The sequence below is a fragment of the Cucurbita pepo genome, chromosome 4 (genome assembly GCF_057944985.1).
Source record: "Cucurbita pepo subsp. pepo isolate OVF chromosome 4, ASM5794498v1, whole genome shotgun sequence".
Taxonomy (NCBI): Eukaryota; Viridiplantae; Streptophyta; class Magnoliopsida; order Cucurbitales; family Cucurbitaceae; genus Cucurbita; species Cucurbita pepo.
Genome location: NC_141801.1, coordinates 9044903 through 9061777, shown reverse-complemented (window position 1 = coordinate 9061777; position 16875 = coordinate 9044903). Strand labels below are relative to the sequence as shown.

Sequence of the window (16875 nt, the reverse complement as noted above, 5' to 3'; positions counted from 1 at the left end):
GGCTGATCCACAAGGGGGGGGGGGGGGGGGGGGAGGGGGTGGACATGAGGCGGTGTGTCAGGGACTCTGGGCCTTGAATGAGGGTGGATTGGGGGCGTTTTAAAAAGCTCGAGGGAAAGCCCGAAAGGGAAAATCAAAAGAGGACAATATTTGTTAGCGATAGGTTTGAGCTGTCACAAATGGTATCAAAGCTAGACACCGCGCGATGTGCCAGCGAGGAGGCTGATCCCCGAAAAAGGGGGTGGACACGAGGCAGTGTGTCAGGGACTCTGGCCCCGAATAAGGGTGGATTGGGGGTCCCTCGTTGATTGGAGAAGGGGATGAGTGACAGTGAGGACGCTGGACCCCGAATAGAGGCGGTGTGTCAGGGACTCTGGGCCTAAATAGGAGTGGATTGGGGGTCCCACATTGATTTGAGAAGGGAATGAGTGAGAGTGAGGACGCTGGACCCTTTCCACATCGGCTATGGAGGAGAACGAAACATTCGATGTGGAAACCTCTTCCTAACGGCACGTTTTAAAAATCTCGAGAAAAAGCCAAAAAAAAGTTTGGGTCAAATAAATAAATTTGGAATTACAAGTCCAAAAAAGACAAATAATTAATTTTTTATTTTTTATTTTTGGGTCAAATTACAAGTTCACTTTGAATCCTTTTTAATTACGTGTTAGTGGATTTCGTAGATAAAATAAAATAAAATAAAATAATTAAATAAAGAAAAATAATTATATAAAATTAAATAATATAATAAAATTGTTGAAAAATATTTAATTTTTAGGCCTTCTTTTTCTCTTATTAATATTATTGGTTAATAAACAAAGAATGCTGTGTTCATTGTCTTTCTCTGCAACGAAACAGATTTTGTGAACAATTTCCTCTAATGGGCAACGATTTTCGAGGATGAGGGTAACCACATCGCCCTTCGTTTGACGCATTTCGCCGCTAGGGTTTCGTCTCGGAGCTATCAATTCCAGCGGCATTTGAAGTTTCCGGCAATTTCAACCCTCCGGCAAGAACTTTACTGGTAATTTTCTCGGTCTCGAAATTTCATTTGTATTTCTCTTGCCTGAATTTGTTGTGTGTTCTAATTCACTGCTGAAGTACTTGCTTGAATGTTCCTCGAGCATCATAGGCCGACTAGACTGCAACTGTTTGATATTTCTCCTTTATCTCTTGCATTTCGGTTGGGATGCACGATAGTGATCATATGTTGAATATCCTACGCATTGTTTTGAATTCTAAACATTGGATTTTAGATTTGTTGCAAAGTTGTAGATTGAACAGTTTTGATTTGATTTTAATTTGTAGTACAGAGGCTGTCTCTTTTGATTCGAAGATTGTGTAATAAATGGCAATATCAGTATGCAGATAACCACCCGCTCGAATGGAAGCTATGATTATGCAGTCCAGATTATTGACAATAGCGAATTATATCTCCAAAGGATTATGTCTTACTTATATGCCTTGCCTAATCCATAACATGGGCTATGTGGCTATCCTTAATGGACACAATTCAACTCTTTGCTTGAAGTCTGCACCTTTTCCTCGAAAAAGGTAGATGTGGAATTTATAAACTTCTATCACGTGTTGTTAAGAGACCTGTGCTATTCTTCTTGCATATATTTCCATTTTAGCTGGAGAATTATTGGTTCATAAGATCATGTCTTAATAGTATTGGATGAATGCTAATTTTGTTGAGCACAGAAGTTAAGCTGGAGAGGAACAGATTAGTAGCACGTCTAGAGAGGTTGAGAAATCTTGGGAGGGGATTTGGGGAGGTTGCTAGATTTAATGCATCTTGTGAGCGTCCATTCTTTTTTAATTACTAGTTTGGTCTCTTTCTTTTGGATTGAAGTCTCTTTCTGTAGTTAGTGTTAAGTCTCCTTTTGCGGGCTCGTTTTTTGTATGTCCTCGTACATTCTTTCACTTTTCTATATAAAGTTTTTCTTTTTTTCTTATTTAAAAGAAGAAAAGTAAACTCCGTATCGTTGCTGTTATGAACATTCGTTTGTGATGTTATTTTTTACAGTTTCCGGACGAGTAGACATCTACAACAATTAGCCTTTGCATTAGACACAGGTGGGGTATCTAGTAACGGTGGGGGAGACAACCTTGATGATGGTAATGAGTCGAATCTGGGTCGTACTCGATTAGGCAGGCTAGTTAGTGCAGGTGCCAGACAGTTGCTGGAAAAACTAAACTCAGCTAGAAAGAACTTTCCTACAAAGATATTTTTGCTTCTTTTGGGTTTCTATACAGCCAATGCTCTTGCTACAATTCTTGGGCAGACGGGTGACTGGGATGTTTTGGTTGCTGGTGTGGTGGTTGCTGCCATTGAATGGATTGGTATACTCATGTACAAGAAGCCACCACCTCTATTAACTAGGAGGTTGAAATCATTAATAGTACTGATAAACTATTGGAAAGCCGGCGTATGCTTAGGCCTCTTCGTCGATGCGTTCAAGTTGGGGAGTTGAAAGATGTTGCTTCCTGATTTGAAATAGAACAAAAGGTAGTTCTTTTTATCTTAGAGGAAAGTTATTTTTGTACGAGGCACGAGTTCTTATTCCATCTTGTGTTACTTCTGTAACTGTATAATCTTATAGATACCTATTATAGGATGTTTCTGTACTATGATCTTCTGCAATCTTCACATTTTTAGTAAGAAATTTTAGTAATTAATGCTTTTACTATTTCGAATGGGGAAAAGATGCTGCCTCCTTCCATAATCGTTCCTCCAGTTTGGACCACGGGGATCATTGAATAAACGAAGTTGGTTTCCAAGTGTGAAACAGAAAACCTTTCTCATAGTGACAATCCCATGAAAAGAAATGACAATAGCAGCCTTTTTTCTGTCACCCAACCCAACAACATTATAGGGAATGTTTGAATTTGGTTTGTTGCTGTTTAAATATTTGGTCTTCCCACCCTCTTCTTCATCCATTACCTACTTCCCGACCCGATATGCAACTAGAGAAGATTTACAATGAAATTAGGCGGAGTAGGGATGAAGATGGTTGGCAATGGCAGTGAAGTTGGGCATTTCAGATGTAGAATGTATTTTGGATTTGAAATAAGTTGTTGATAGCTGAACAGAGCCCATTGCTTTCCATTTTCTGTTTAAGAGAGGCAGGTGCTGCTGAAATCTCCTAATTTACCAGTTGCTATTGAATATTATAATTGCTTATACAGGGAAAAGTAGAGAAAGAAAGAAAGCAAAACAGGAAGAAGAAAAGTCATCTTAGCCAGGAGGATCTGAGAGTTCTCCAAACGTTCCTCTACAATAGGCTCCAACTTTGGAGACATTGAAGGCTTTTGATGGGCAATCAAGGGGGCTGGAGCTGCTTCAATCCAGGTTTTTCTGTACTTAACCTCCATATTCTCACTATCTGAACAAAACCCTTTTGAGATTTGGGATGTGAATGGTTATATAGAACTGTTGAGACAAATAAATGAATGAGTTGGTTATAGAGAAGAATGGTTCTGTTTAGATATACATTATAAGAAAGGAAGGTTTAAGGTTAAAAATAGGAGGCTATGATTGTCTTGGGTCATATTGGTGGTGGACATGAAGGCCATGTGAGAATCTTTGCAAAGTTGAAAGGATTTGAAAGTAATTCGTGCTAAAGTTAAATTTAGTTATGTTCGGGATAACAGACCATTTCCATAATGTATTTGATTCATATTTCTGGAATTCCTTTTGTTTGGTTCGAGTTATAAAAGGAAAATGACACTAAAGGATTACTTTATTTTTGTTCTCTCTTTTAAAACTAAGATTTCGTTACCCAAAAGAAGTTGGAAGTTTCAATTTTAAGCTAAAATTTAAAAATTATATATAAAAAGGTGTTTGTTTTTAACATCTTGTTAGAATAATAATTGAAATGTGAAAAGTTATTATTCTTTCAAACTCACACATCTATGCATTTTCTCTTAACCTTTCCTTTCCAACTCCTTGGTGCATAAGCAGGCTCCTCTGTAGATTTTACCCGAGCTGATGACTAGTTGATATCCAAATTAGCGGGATTGAGTCTCACCCGAAGCTCGTTAATCTTAGTATCGTTCTCATTTTTTTTTTTTCATGGTTTGATGAAATCATACGAACAGTATTCATATCTCGTTAGCATTCAGTTTCACCATGGAATAGTTTCAAACTATCATGTAATTTTCAAATTGGCGCAAAATTGAGGAATTTAATATTGTCCCTCAACCTATTTCCATGGGTCCTAAACGAGTTTGGAAGGACTTTATTTTATCGGATCTACATTTTTTAGCTTTATCTGGGGGTAAACTCTCTTCTACTCACAAGGCAATAGGAGTTTGAGCTTATGTTGGGGAGAAGAAATGTTCACTTTTGAAATCCAAATTTGTGGACGTTTTTTTTGTAGTTAATTATATTTGTTTTATGCAACGGTTAACACTTCGGATGCTTACGATGATAGAGCCATCGTGTTGCATTTTCTGTTAAGAGGACGAATGAAGATCTTGATCATATTCTTCAAAGTTGCGGTTTCGCTCGAGCTTCTCTCTTTATATTATATTTGCCCTTCACAATCAAAAAGAAAAGATTCCAAGCTCTCATTCATATGTACACTTCTGCATTCAAACATGACAAACAATTCAAGAAAAATAAAATAAGAACCATGGAGCTATAGACCCATATTTTCAATTCGCTTAAAAAGTTTGTTCTTGTTCAAGGAACTTAAACTTGGACACAGCAAAACCAGTTCCACAAACACAGATGTTTCTGGGCCATAACATTTAAGGAAGAGGAAATGAAACAGCCTCACCTACCCTACTGCTGTTTCTGTATACAATTTTAATCTACAGATTTGTGAATCTACTCATAAACAACCACCTGGAGATGGATCCGTCTGGAAATTGTGTACAGAATTTCAAGAAATGAACACGTTATTGAATGAACACTATTGACACAAATCAAAGCAGTAAGTTTTGATTCAAAACAGTAAGAGATACCTCAGGTATTATGTAAACCAAGATGCAGGTAGAATTGAGGCATGATATTTCCACACAATCTTGGATGAGTATTACCATGCTAAATCTGTCGAAGATCCGTCTTAAGGGGTATGCATATTTCGTAGATGGTCGACCACATCACTCGGCATGCTGAGACGTTGAATATCAGATCGATGAAGAACTTTTCCTTGATTTTGAGTAGAGTTATTGGTTTTGGACTCGGTTCCTTCCGTCTTGGGCGAAACACAATGGCGCACACGAATTCGATGATTCTTGGACTTACTAGAAAAGGTTCCATACACCTTAACAAGCAACATAACCTCTTTGTCTCTGGTTACTTCACACCATGAGTTTTGCGGTTGACCATCAACAAATCCTTCTGACATATGAGATTCCTCTAGACGAACTGATACCTCGACGATTTGATTCGGTTTGATGATTCCAGTTGCAGGAGAGACCTGTTACAACAGCAAGAAACAACCCAGCTTTTGTTATAGTTGATATCGTTCGATGCAATGTTCAGTTCAGGGAATGCAAGACTCAGGCAGACCAAATTATAAGTAGATGATCGAGGTAAATAAATGAAGTTACCTCGAGCCATCGTGGAAAACCGAAAGAACCTCGAAAACTATAATGACCCGATGCTTTCCCGTTCACTCGGATTGTAGACTGACCTTCACAAATTATTTTAAATATAGCATCGCTATTCTCGCATTTATTCGTAACACGTAGAAGAGATATATCATCGTTTTGAAGAAGTATGTTGTTTGTGCTGACAATAACTTCAGGAATCTTGCATGACACTTCCAGCATATGTTTAATTTTCTCATTTGAATGAAGAATTTCTCCAAACTCTTGTCTTCTTACAGACTCATGAACTCGAGCAATATTGATATCAAATAAACAGCGAACAGGCTTATGATCACTATCTACCACATCCATACAAGCCTCATACCTGTACAGGAAGGAATCAGTTCTCCAAACAGGAAGAAAAAAACTGTAAAATTTGACGTCGGTATTGTTAGTAACGAAAACGATGTCGAATCATATTCCGCAATCAAATCTTTGTACTTCACAAAACCAGATTCGTAAGAAAAAAAAAGTAATAGCATTCAAATTGAAGGGGCATGATTGGAGAAGAACCTGATAAGAAACATACTAGCATCCATCTACAGAAGTATACGTTTTAGGTCAACATATATGTATGTCTCCTCACATAGTGCGAAGAGTAATGGATCAGATTCGTGGACGTTCCTACTACGAAATGCTGGTAATACTCAAACTCATGCCTTATCGAGCATGTTATCCTATTTTTTATTTGGTTTATTCGGCAGACCAGCAAATGCTCGTAGCAATATGGGTTTCAACGAAGCAGATTTTGTCATGGGTTTCAACGAAGCAGATTTTGTCATTAGTAAAGCAGAAGTCAACCAAAGTACTACAGTGAAAAAATTAAAACCTCGAGCTCGAGGGCGAAGTTATCCTATAAAACGACCCACTTGTTTCTTTCTCCTTTTGTACAAGCACAACCTATAGAATTATTAGCTACAGCATACCATACTACAAGGAAAGCATAGCAAACAAACACCAACGGAAGTAATAAAGCTAGCAGCAGTTACCCTCGTTGCATGTACAAAGAGAGAAGGGCGTGCAATAGACAAGGAAATTTCATTATCCCCGGACAATCATGCAGACAAATAAAGGATATTTCCTTCTTTCACCTCATTATGGAAGGTCAAGATTTCCAAGAAGGCCAAAGGAAGTTTGTAAAAAAGATTAATTTATTGCAAACTGTATCGACCCAGATCCACCGCTAGCAGATATTGTCCTCTTTGGGCTTTCCCTTTCGGGCTTCCCCTCAAGGCTTTAAAACGCGTCTACTAGGGGAAGGTTTCCACACCCTTATAAATGGTGGTTTGTTCTCCTCCCCAACCAATGTGGGACATCACAATCCAACCCCCTTCGGGGCCCAGCGTCCTCGCTGACACTCTTTTCTTCCTCCAATCGATGTGGGACTGCCCCCAAATCCATCCCCCTTTGGGGCCCAGCGTCCTTACTGGCACACCGCCTCATGTCTACCCCGAAGGGAAAGCCCAAAGAAGACAATATCTGCTAGTGGTGAATAGCCAGACACCAGATGATGTGCCAGCCTTCTCGTTGTTCCCTGAAGGGGGGTAGACACGAGGCGGTGTGCCAGTAAGGACGCTAGGCCCCAAATGGGGTGGATCTGGGGGCGGTCCCACATCGATTGGAGGAAGGAAAGAGTGCCAGCGAGGATGCTGGGCCCCGAAGGGGGTTGGATTGTGATGTCCCACATTGGTTGGGGAGGAGAACAAACCACCATTTATAAAGGTGTGGAAACCTTCCCCTAGCAGACGCGTTTTAAAGCCTTGAGGAGAAGCCCAAAAGGGAAAGCCCAAACAGGACAAATATCTGCTAGCAGTGGATCTGGAACGGCCCAGTGATGATTTATTACAATTAAGATAGGTTCGTGATCTAAGCCCACAGAGACATTAAACCTCACCACTTCCCAATTCCTCATTGCACAACCGTTCCACCTCCCTAAAAATCCTATTGTTCATTTCAAACCAAACCCCTGCAAAGTAGCAAAGAAGCTAGTTTGTCGAAAGTTAGTACCCTTCTCCCGAAAAGTACAACCCAAGAGCGCGGGCGTAGCTGCCACAATTCTATGCCAAACATAACAAAAACGAATCCAGCCACAGAACCCAACCTAGAGAGACTGGACAAAGTGACAGTCCCACAACAACTGATCAAGAGCCTCCAATTGGCTGAGTAGGAACAACATAGAGGAAGAATGTCTTTGGACCCGATCCATAGAGTTGACTCTCCCATGTACAAACCACTACACAGAAAAACTTACTTTTCCATGAAATTTTAACCTTCCAGATGGGGGAGAAAACGGAGGCAAAATGGGGCAGGGAAGGGGCAGACAACAAACAAAAAAGAGAGTTGCCTGAATAATTTGGGGTCCCAACGTCTAAGGCCTTTCTATCGGAAAAATGATGTGAAAAGCCCAAAAACAACGAGGAGAAAAAGGATTGGAGGATGATAAGATAGAAGCCACAATATACAACTTCTTACTCGGGATACAATATAAATGAGGAAACAACACTCATAGGAGCTCCACACCCACTTACCAAATCTTCTCAAAAGTAAACAGTTGAGCCCAAGCGTCTAATTCAATTGCTACATATAGAAAGAAAATTAAAATTGGATGACATACTGTGATACTGAAGCGACTACAGGACAGTCGAGGCTGCATCCAGATGCCAAAGATGATCGACTATCACGATATAGTATCCTGTCACACCAGGCAGGGACACGCTTCTTTTCCCCAGAATCATATCCTATTAAACAGGAAAAATAAATTTGATATTAGAATCATCAGAAAAATCAAGTAACCTATATTGCAGGATAGAAACAGAAAACCCTCTCCGATTATAATTGCCCCCCACTTTCTTTCTTTCTTTTAAAATCAAGGAATCAATTTTGTTTTATCGAAGCCAGGTTTTGATCCTGGAACATTTAGACTCTCTCATTTTCTATTACTTGTGATTAAGAAAGATTCAAGATGGTATGCATCTAAGAGCCTAAAAAGGGCGTAAGGAAACAATGAGAATCAGCAAATCCCTTTTTTTTTTTACTAGCAGTAATTAATTCTCGAGCAGCTTGCACCGATAATACTACCATTTAACGGCATCAAAAAGCTACCTGCCAATCCTTGTTGTTGCCTCTCAAATTTATATGTGGGAGGAAATGTAATAACTGCTTCACGCATCCCTTGGAAGACATTTCCAGATTCCATCTCTGTACGGAGTTGATCCCTTTCTTTGAGCCAATCAAAGCTTCTTTGAGAAATAAAATCCCTAGCTTCATCATAAGATACACCGTCGAGCCGATAATTAAAATCACCAAGAAAAATGATCAGATCTGCCTCAGACAACTCAGGTGTCATTTCTGCAGAGGACCCACTAACAACCTGTGGAAGACACAACTCCCCATCATTTGCACCCCAGATAAAAGGAGCAAGAAACTTTCAGTACATCTTAGTTAAAAATTAGTAGAAAGTAATTTAAAAGAATGAATGGACCATGCTACAATAAATTATACACATACATTTGAACTACGAGCTGACTGAGCAGTGGGTGAAGCACAAACTGCACAAGAAAGGAGCAAAGGCAAACCAGGTCTTTAAACAAGTTAAGACAAATGCGTCAATAAGGAAAGTGCAAAAAGAAGAACCAATATACTCTACCAGCTGCATTACTCGAAGGATTGGACGGCCGTTGGAAAGACATAGTGCGATATACATGATCAAAATCTGCGTTGCGACGGTTGACTGCTTCTAAATGTGCAGCAAAATGACAGTTAACAAAGCATAGCACCCGGTCGAACACTCGTATCCTTAAACCAACTGCCCCCTGGTCAAACAATCTTTAATTATGTTAAAGATTTACAATTATGAAATGTTATAGGCTATAAAACAAATGATAAGAAGCTATTGTTTCTGAAAGGGAGATGCCAAAACCCTTTTCAAGACTAATTTCAAATTCACCAATCAAATGTTGTAAATGAAAATACCACCAATATTAGAAGGCAGTCTCACATTTCACTAATCCGTAAACGAATACTCATCAAGAATTCCATTTGTAACAAGAACTGATATATTTTTCATCCGTTCAGATCTAAGGACTGAATAGTCCTATACATGATTATGACATTTGAAATCTATCTTTTGTCAAAAAGTTACAAAAGATTCATATCTACACATGGTAATGACAAAATAGTTCTACATATGGTAATGACTGAAGATCGATTGATTTACGTCAATGACAATTACCAAGAATGTTATCGACGTGAACATTTCCATCAGGGAGTATCTTTTGGGAGGCACGGATGTTCTTCTAAAAGGATTGGAACTTTTTTGAGTTAGGGGATCTTTGATTGTATAGGGGTCACTTAGGTATTCCTACTAAAATCTTACATTGTAACTTTTGAATTTTGCTTTTTGTTTATAAAAAATATCTCATTCTTTGTTGCAAAATTTATTGAAGTATTAATGTAATTAAATTTACCAAAACTCATTAGCTTAAGCTTTTGGGTTGGATCCGTGATTTAACATATGGAAAGTCATTTCTTCCACAATTATATTGACTTCCATTTGTTGGCCTTCTACAAATTTCCAAACCCATAAGTGAAGGGAATGTTAAGTGTTATTGTAATTAAATTTAACACCCATGATCTTTCATAAATGTTTCAAAACTATCTTTAAAGTAGAAAATTTGTTAGAAGTTGACTAAAAAGTCAATGTGGTAGAACACCACTCTTTTAGAGGAAACATGACCCATTCTAGTCAGCGCCACGTCATTTTGAGGCAGTGTCTTGTTGACTTTTCATTCAATATTCTAATTGATTTCTAGTAGCTTCCTAACGTTTATTAAAGGTCAAAGCTAATATTGTATCTTTTGAAATTAAGAGTATTTTTTAGTTCAAATAATTTCTTTTTTTCCTGTAATCTACCCAGAAAAGGACATTTCCTCAAGTGTATGCAAGTCATCCTTAAATCAGTATTACGTGTTGCTTGTTCAACAACTCGACAGTCAATATTTTAGTTCTTAACAGTGAAACAAATATTTGTGCATTATCAAGGTTCAAATTCTACCTTGTTTTTTTATTTTGTAATGGTAAAAATCAATCTTTCATTGAAAGAAAAAATGAACAAACACACGGGCATCTAAAAAAAAATCCCATAAAAGGAAGGGGGTCAAACAAGTAAAATAAAACTTGAGGAATAATTACACAATAACTACATCACTAAGCCTCACGGAGAACATAAAATCTAGCAAGGAACCACACATCCACTCACAACCATTCTAAAGATCCTGCTTGCTACAAAATCTTTCACTTCTACCGAAATGGCAAATGGAGAAGGAATATATCGATTAGTAATTTAACATATATGTACCCTGAATAACAAAGGTATTCATGCGAATTTCCCTCCTATTGCTCATCGAACTGTTCTAATTAGTAAATAACCATAATGTTTTTGGAAATACAACGTACAAAATGTGGCAAAAAGCAATGCTGGAAGATATAGTACAATTTGAATAAAGAAACAAGATATACCTTATTACCAATTGCGCGTCCAAAGCCACATGGAACTGCTGCAGCATCCACATCCCCCACATGAGCTCGGATGTTACTTCTAACCCTGAACAATTGAATTCGTATTATGGACCATCTGGAAGAGATAAATTAAGCAAAAGACCTACCCTTACAGAATAAACACCGCTTCAAAAAAACATTTTTCTAAGCTTTATTATATTACAAGATCTCTTAAGAGCCAATATTATATAATAAAAAGAACAGAAAAAAAAAAAAAGAAAATAGCTCTAATTCAGGGGGAAAAGAATCCTGAGTGAAGGTGAGGACTTTTAACTATGGAAATTCAAATGCCTGAGTTATAAAAACAAAAACAGTTACTGACGACGAGAGCAAACAAGAGAACAAAAATAATCATTTTAACTAAGAACTCAATAGCCTTCTACTCATTATAAAATTGTTATGTTTCTTTCAAGCAGAGATTTGGTTTATCCCAAGAAAAGTAAACGTTTTCATTTGCATTGCCCATTGGATGGTCTTAATATGATGAACAGAGTGAAAAAAGAAGTGTCCTTCAGTACCTTTGTCTCCTACAATTTGTGTTCTGTGGTTTTTTTGGCAGGAGAAGATCAATCGCATTTGTTTTTCAATGTTGCTACAGTAGCTAATTCTAAAGATCCTTAATATTTCTTGGATCTTAGATAGAAGATCAAAGGAAAACTTTTTCCAAACATCGAGTGGTGTGAGGATGGAAAACAATACTAGGTTGCTGTGAACGATGCAGTAAAAGATATACCCTATTTGGTTTGAAAGAAACCAACAGATAGTGGTTAGATTGGTGAGCAAGATTCGTGAGACGCTTTGGGATGACCATTTTCAGTCGAATGCAAAGAGTGGGCCTCTCGATACATTCTGTCTTTGTTCTGTTATTTTGACTTTCCTAAGGATTCTTTATCAAGTTGTCTACTATTTATTTTCGTAATGTATTCAACTCTAGTAGGAGATATATCATGCTTCCATTGGGAGTTCTGATTTTTCTCTAATTGTTCTAAGTGAAATCTTTTCAAATACAAATGAAATGCAGCAGAATCCCAATTGGCAGAGGAAGATTAGAACGAAGAGAGAATCCTAAGCATTTGAAAGACCACTCGTACATCCAGTCCAACAAGATCAATAAAAATTATTTTCCTAATTAAAAGAAAATAGTAACATTAGAAAATAAAATAAAGGTTATTAAATAAGTGCAGGGCTGATCAACTACAAACCATGTTGCTATAAGCAAGCCTGCCAACTGCCTAGAACCAACACGATGAAAAGTTGATCCTTCATCCAGTGTTTTTCCTATCATATCCAACCACCATTGGCCAAGAGAACTCCCCTCGAGTCCCACCTGCGTTAAGAAGGAAGGAAATGAAAAGAAGTTGAGAGAGAAAGAAATGCAGATAAATGGCATGTCATTTTTTAATCAATTTGACAAACTACTTCATTTGAATTTGACAAAAGAAGTTATAATTGAGTTGGTATTATGCACTAATTATTGATGATTTTTATCTTCATATGTATGGAAAGGACTAGTCTGCATAATCTTGTTCTTAGGCTAAAAAAGGAAATATTATCGTCTACCTCCTTTTTAGTACTCACCAGATTTCTACTGAAAAAACCTTTGTTCAATATAGAAGGGAGAATGTATTACTTACTTGAATTAGGTGCTAGGTACTTTTATTAATCTAATCAATTATTTTGTACACAGGCCTCAGATGGATTCTATCTTGGAAGCTGAACCTTCTAGTATTTCCACCAAATTTCTTTTTACCCTTTTCTTGATTCTAACTTCTAGGAATGATTTGGATGCAATTGCTACTACATGTACATTGTATACCATTGCATATCTATATAACTATCATCGTTTATAGAAGTCTGAATAACTTGTCCTTTTAACATGCAGAAATGTTCTTGCTTGTTTTAAGATCTTATGATGAAGAAAACTACTAGAGGAAAGTGTGAACCTGAGAGTAAATGATGAAGAACATTAAAATGATGAAATTGGAGGTCTTTATGTCTTACAAGTTCTTATGTAGCTTTCATGATTGCTTTTTGATATTATTCGATATTATTGACTTGTTTAACTTTGAAGATGATACTCTATTCGATATTATTGACTGGAAATGATGCTACCCATGCTCAACTGCCGAAATTTTTTTATGCTCTCCAACCAAGAAAAACAAGAAGTAACTTGAACTCCAAGAATGACGAACGAAGTAATAGCCTCTAGCTAAGGAAAAAAAAAAACAAGAAATAACTTGAATTCCATGAATGACAAAAGAAGCAACAGCCTCAAGCTAAGGGGTATGTAGTTTTTCTTTTCATTTAGAAATAATAAAACATGCAGATAACTTTCTTGAGGTTCATTTATTAGTTTTCGGAAATTTGAGATATAACGAAAAGAAAGATTTGTACGTTTTATAATGAAGGAACTCACAGTTTCTTTAGCTGCTGACATTGCTAGAAAACCAGCTCCCATTTCAACTTCCTGCAACCCAACAACGACAATGCCAACATCTGTGACAACAGAACCCAGCCAAGAGATGAGAGAGTCATGAGATGCTTTTTCCTGTCCGACATTCCATGTACCAGTGAATATTTTTAAGTTTTCCATTCTTGTATACAAGAATTCTTTCGCAGCCAACTCCGAGCGTAGTATGCCGTCAAGGGGTCCTGGAGAAGTAACATTCCACCCACGGATACCACCATGATTTGCCAGGGTAAATATGTAACCAGATCCAGCACACATTTCAATCACAGCACAGCTATGAGCCACCCATCCTCCAATAAGGTTACCTTTGAGGTCCAATACCTGTACAGTACCACTGGCATAACCCACCCATATTCGTGATCCAAAAGAACAAAAACATTGGACAGCATGAGAATGATAAGTGTAATCTAGCAAACGATTTCCATATTTATCCCACTGAACAAGTGAGCCACTTGTACATCCAGTCCAGATCATACCATCTACTGTTATCACTAATGCTTCAGTTCTCCGATTATCATCTCCAAAGGCTCCCTTCACAGCAGCTCGGCGAACAGCATCAGCCGCTCCCATTATAGCATTACGTGACCGCTGAAAAAAACCAAAGGCACTTTGTGTCTTCTCTTTCTTTGGAAAAGAAACAGACTCCAACGTAAAATCTTGGACAGGCGTCATATCAACTCGGTTCTCCAGCTGACCATCAGTATTGAACACTTTCAATAGCTCCCTTGTGCGAGCATCCCTTGAAAAGTGGAAACAATAAATAACTAAAATCCACATATTAAAAGGCAATGACGCTTGAAAGTATCCTTTTAGCTACTCAGAAGCAAGTTACAACTACAGCACAAAGAAAACAGGATATTGAAGAGAACTTTTACCCATAGACATGCAGGAACTTATGTGTTTAGGACATGCTCCAACTGCACGTAACCTTAAAAAGTTCGTACTATGTCGAATGAATGGAAGACAAATTTTTGTAGTGTTTTGGGCAAGGGTTCTCTCTACCTGGCCCCAAGGCGGTTGTGAGACCTCCAATTGTGAATACACTTGGAGGGATGAGAAAGGGGATCAACCACTAGAAAAGTTTTTGTGGGGGTGATGTAAGGTCTGTGTCGGCGTGAGGGTAGTCTAAAATGGAAGTCTCTTTTTTAGGAAGGGTTTCTTGTCATTTTGTAATAGATCAGTGTTCTAAGGTTAGAGCGAGATTACCAACCCTCTCGAATTGGCTGGGAGAGTGAGCTTTGTTCTCGAATAATCATTGTTCTTACCTTGTCTCTTGTATAGAATTCTCATGGCTTCTTATAAATACAAGGTCAAATAAAATCAAATGTATTGTAAATCAAAAAACAAGACAAGACTTTTCATTGATGAAACGAATCGAGGTCAATGTTGCATATAACAAAGGGACTTGATTATATAAGTTCCTAATCAATACACCTTATCTTTAGATGGAAAGATTCATCTACTAAAGAAAATCAATCCACCAAATGCAACAACAAAAAAGAGTAAGCAATCTTATGTAACGATCACATGAGTACAAACGTACCAGAGCGCGAAAGAGAGGTCACTGGCACTCCAGACTTTGGCAGTAGAGTCATCAGATAACAAGTACTTAACATCCCAGGTAAATGTGTTACTGAATCCAACACTGATTTGAGTCCTAAGATCAATATAGGATCTTTCCACCAACAAAGAAGCCATAGGACTTTCTTCCGCTGTCAGGGAGAGAGCCTTCTCAATAGCTTCCCATGGCCACACCTTCAAAGCACCTCCCTCGGAACCTGACCAAAGATCACCTAAGAGAAAGAAAGGAAAACCAAAACAGTCAACAAAAAAGAAGCAAAACCCACCAAGCTTAGACAATCACAAGAGATTATATATACCATAAGATGTCATTACAAGCGAAAAAACAGGACCACGATGAGCTTGCCAAGACAACGCTTCTGTAAAATGACCATTTGAATCCAAACTTTGAATATCCATCCTCCAGCATCTAATCCGACCATCCTTGTGGCCACTCCAAACTAACCGATTTCCCTCATCAGCAACCAAACAAAGAGTAGGAGACGTCCACACTGACTCGCGAAATGGCGCCGTTTCTTCATCACCATTCCTCACAGCCGTGTCTTCTGCCGCAGCATACAAATCCTTGAAATTCCAAAACCGGACACCAAATTCACTACCAGCCCACAATTGGGACTCGCTGCTGGAAATAGTCCTCAAAAAGCACCCGATCTGCGTCTCTCTTAAAGGATGCGGCCTCACTTCAAGACTAGGTGGCCGATGAGGGTGAACAGCAGCACGCACCGCAAGCCTAAAAATCCCAGTTCCTCCGCCCCGCCCAACGAATTCAGGAAGAGAAGAACGACTCACATCATAATCCGAACCCTGAATATTACCATCATGATTACTAAACGAAACAGATTGAGATGAAAGCTTCCGGTCTAGAAATTGCAGCATATAATCCAATCGTTTGGTGGTGGACTCAACGGAATTGGAAGAGACAACGTCATTTTCATTATCGGAGGAAGACGAACTGGAATCGAAGAATTGGGTGCGGTAATTACTGGTAGAATCGTCGCGATTCGAGTACTCAAACCCATAATTGATGTGATTAGGGTTTTGGGTATACGAATTGGGGAAGGGAGATGGAGTATGATCACCATCACCGCCGCCATCGTCGTCGCCAAGGTCGATAAGAGGAGGCGGCTCCATCGGGATCCAGCTAGAAAATTGAAGCAAATCAGAAACAAATCAGAAAAAAAGAGACCCAAATGGATAAAAGAGAGAATAATGTAAGCACCAAATAACAGAAACAGCAAAAATTGGAAGATGAGAAGCAAGAGAGAGGGGAACCGTTTTGAGTCAGCCTCATCATTGGCCTCTCGAGGTACTGTTTGGTGCTCGTGGCATAACCCTTTGGTTAAAATCATCGAATTAAATAATATTAATTATTTATTAAAATTTTTAAATATATATATATATTTTTTTTATTAGGATAGATTTATTGATATTATAAATTTTTATCTTTTATTAACATTTAACACTTTTAAAAAAAATTATATTAATAAAAAAACATTAAATAAGACGAACTTGTCTGAGTTTTAAAATGGTGATTCGTATCCAGTTAAATAATATAAATGGGGTTAGGTCGGATGAGTTGGTCAAACTTTGTGTGAGGTCACATAACGGTTGGAGAGGGGAACGAAGCATTCGAGTGTAGAAAATATCTCCCTAACATACGTGTCTCA

At 38.1% G+C, this 16875-nt stretch overlaps 2 protein-coding genes across 5 annotated transcripts; one reads left to right on the top strand and one right to left on the bottom strand.

Annotated features, from left to right (window-relative positions):
• Positions 1 to 816: 816 nt before the first annotated feature.
• Positions 817 to 2687, top strand: NPQ7 (antigen receptor-like protein (DUF565)). Of its 4 annotated transcripts, none has more exons than XM_023664872.2 (3): positions 817 to 1021; positions 1366 to 1551; positions 2027 to 2687. In XM_023664872.2, the coding sequence occupies exons 2-3, from the start codon at positions 1382 to 1384 to the stop codon at positions 2472 to 2474; spliced, it is 618 nt and encodes a 205-aa protein (XP_023520640.2). In that variant the 5' UTR covers positions 817 to 1021; positions 1366 to 1381; the 3' UTR covers positions 2475 to 2687. The 4 variants fall into 4 exon arrangements, with proteins under 4 accessions (XP_023520640.2, XP_023520637.2, XP_023520639.2 ...); XM_023664869.2 differs by having other exon boundaries at positions 1359 to 1551; XM_023664871.2 differs by having other exon boundaries at positions 1311 to 1551.
• Positions 2688 to 4624: 1937 nt separating this feature from the next.
• On the bottom strand, positions 4625 to 16421 carry LOC111784048 (type II inositol polyphosphate 5-phosphatase 15). Its single transcript, XM_023664867.2, has 11 exons — positions 15508 to 16421; positions 15171 to 15420; positions 13574 to 14366; positions 12360 to 12484; positions 11119 to 11203; positions 9248 to 9413; positions 9109 to 9149; positions 8704 to 8971; positions 8216 to 8339; positions 5563 to 5926; positions 4625 to 5429 (listed from the first exon to the last, which is right to left on the bottom strand). Exons 1-11 carry the CDS (start codon positions 16337 to 16339, stop codon positions 5073 to 5075), a joined length of 3405 nt encoding a protein of 1134 aa, XP_023520635.2. The 5' UTR covers positions 16340 to 16421; the 3' UTR covers positions 4625 to 5072.
• Between the last annotated feature and the right edge of the window lie 454 nt (positions 16422 to 16875).

Excerpts from the sequence above, each read along its gene's own strand:
- LOC111784048 (XM_023664867.2), bottom strand. The coding sequence starts at position 16,339 with ATGGAGCCGCCTCCTCTTATCGACCTTGGCGACGACGATGGCGGCGGT. Across the intron at positions 8,340-8,703 it reads GCAACAACAAGGATTGGCAG|GATATGATTCTGGGGAAAAG; the intron begins GTAGCTTTTTGA and ends CCTGTTTAATAG. Across the intron at positions 5,927-8,215 it reads GTAGTCGCTTCAGTATCACA|GTATGAGGCTTGTATGGATG; the intron begins GTATGTCATCCA and ends CTTCCTGTACAG.
- NPQ7 (XM_023664872.2), top strand. The coding sequence starts at position 1,382 with ATGGAAGCTATGATTATGCAGTCCAGATTATTGACAATAGCGAATTAT. Across the intron at positions 1,552-2,026 it reads GCACCTTTTCCTCGAAAAAG|TTTCCGGACGAGTAGACATC; the intron begins GTAGATGTGGAA and ends TATTTTTTACAG.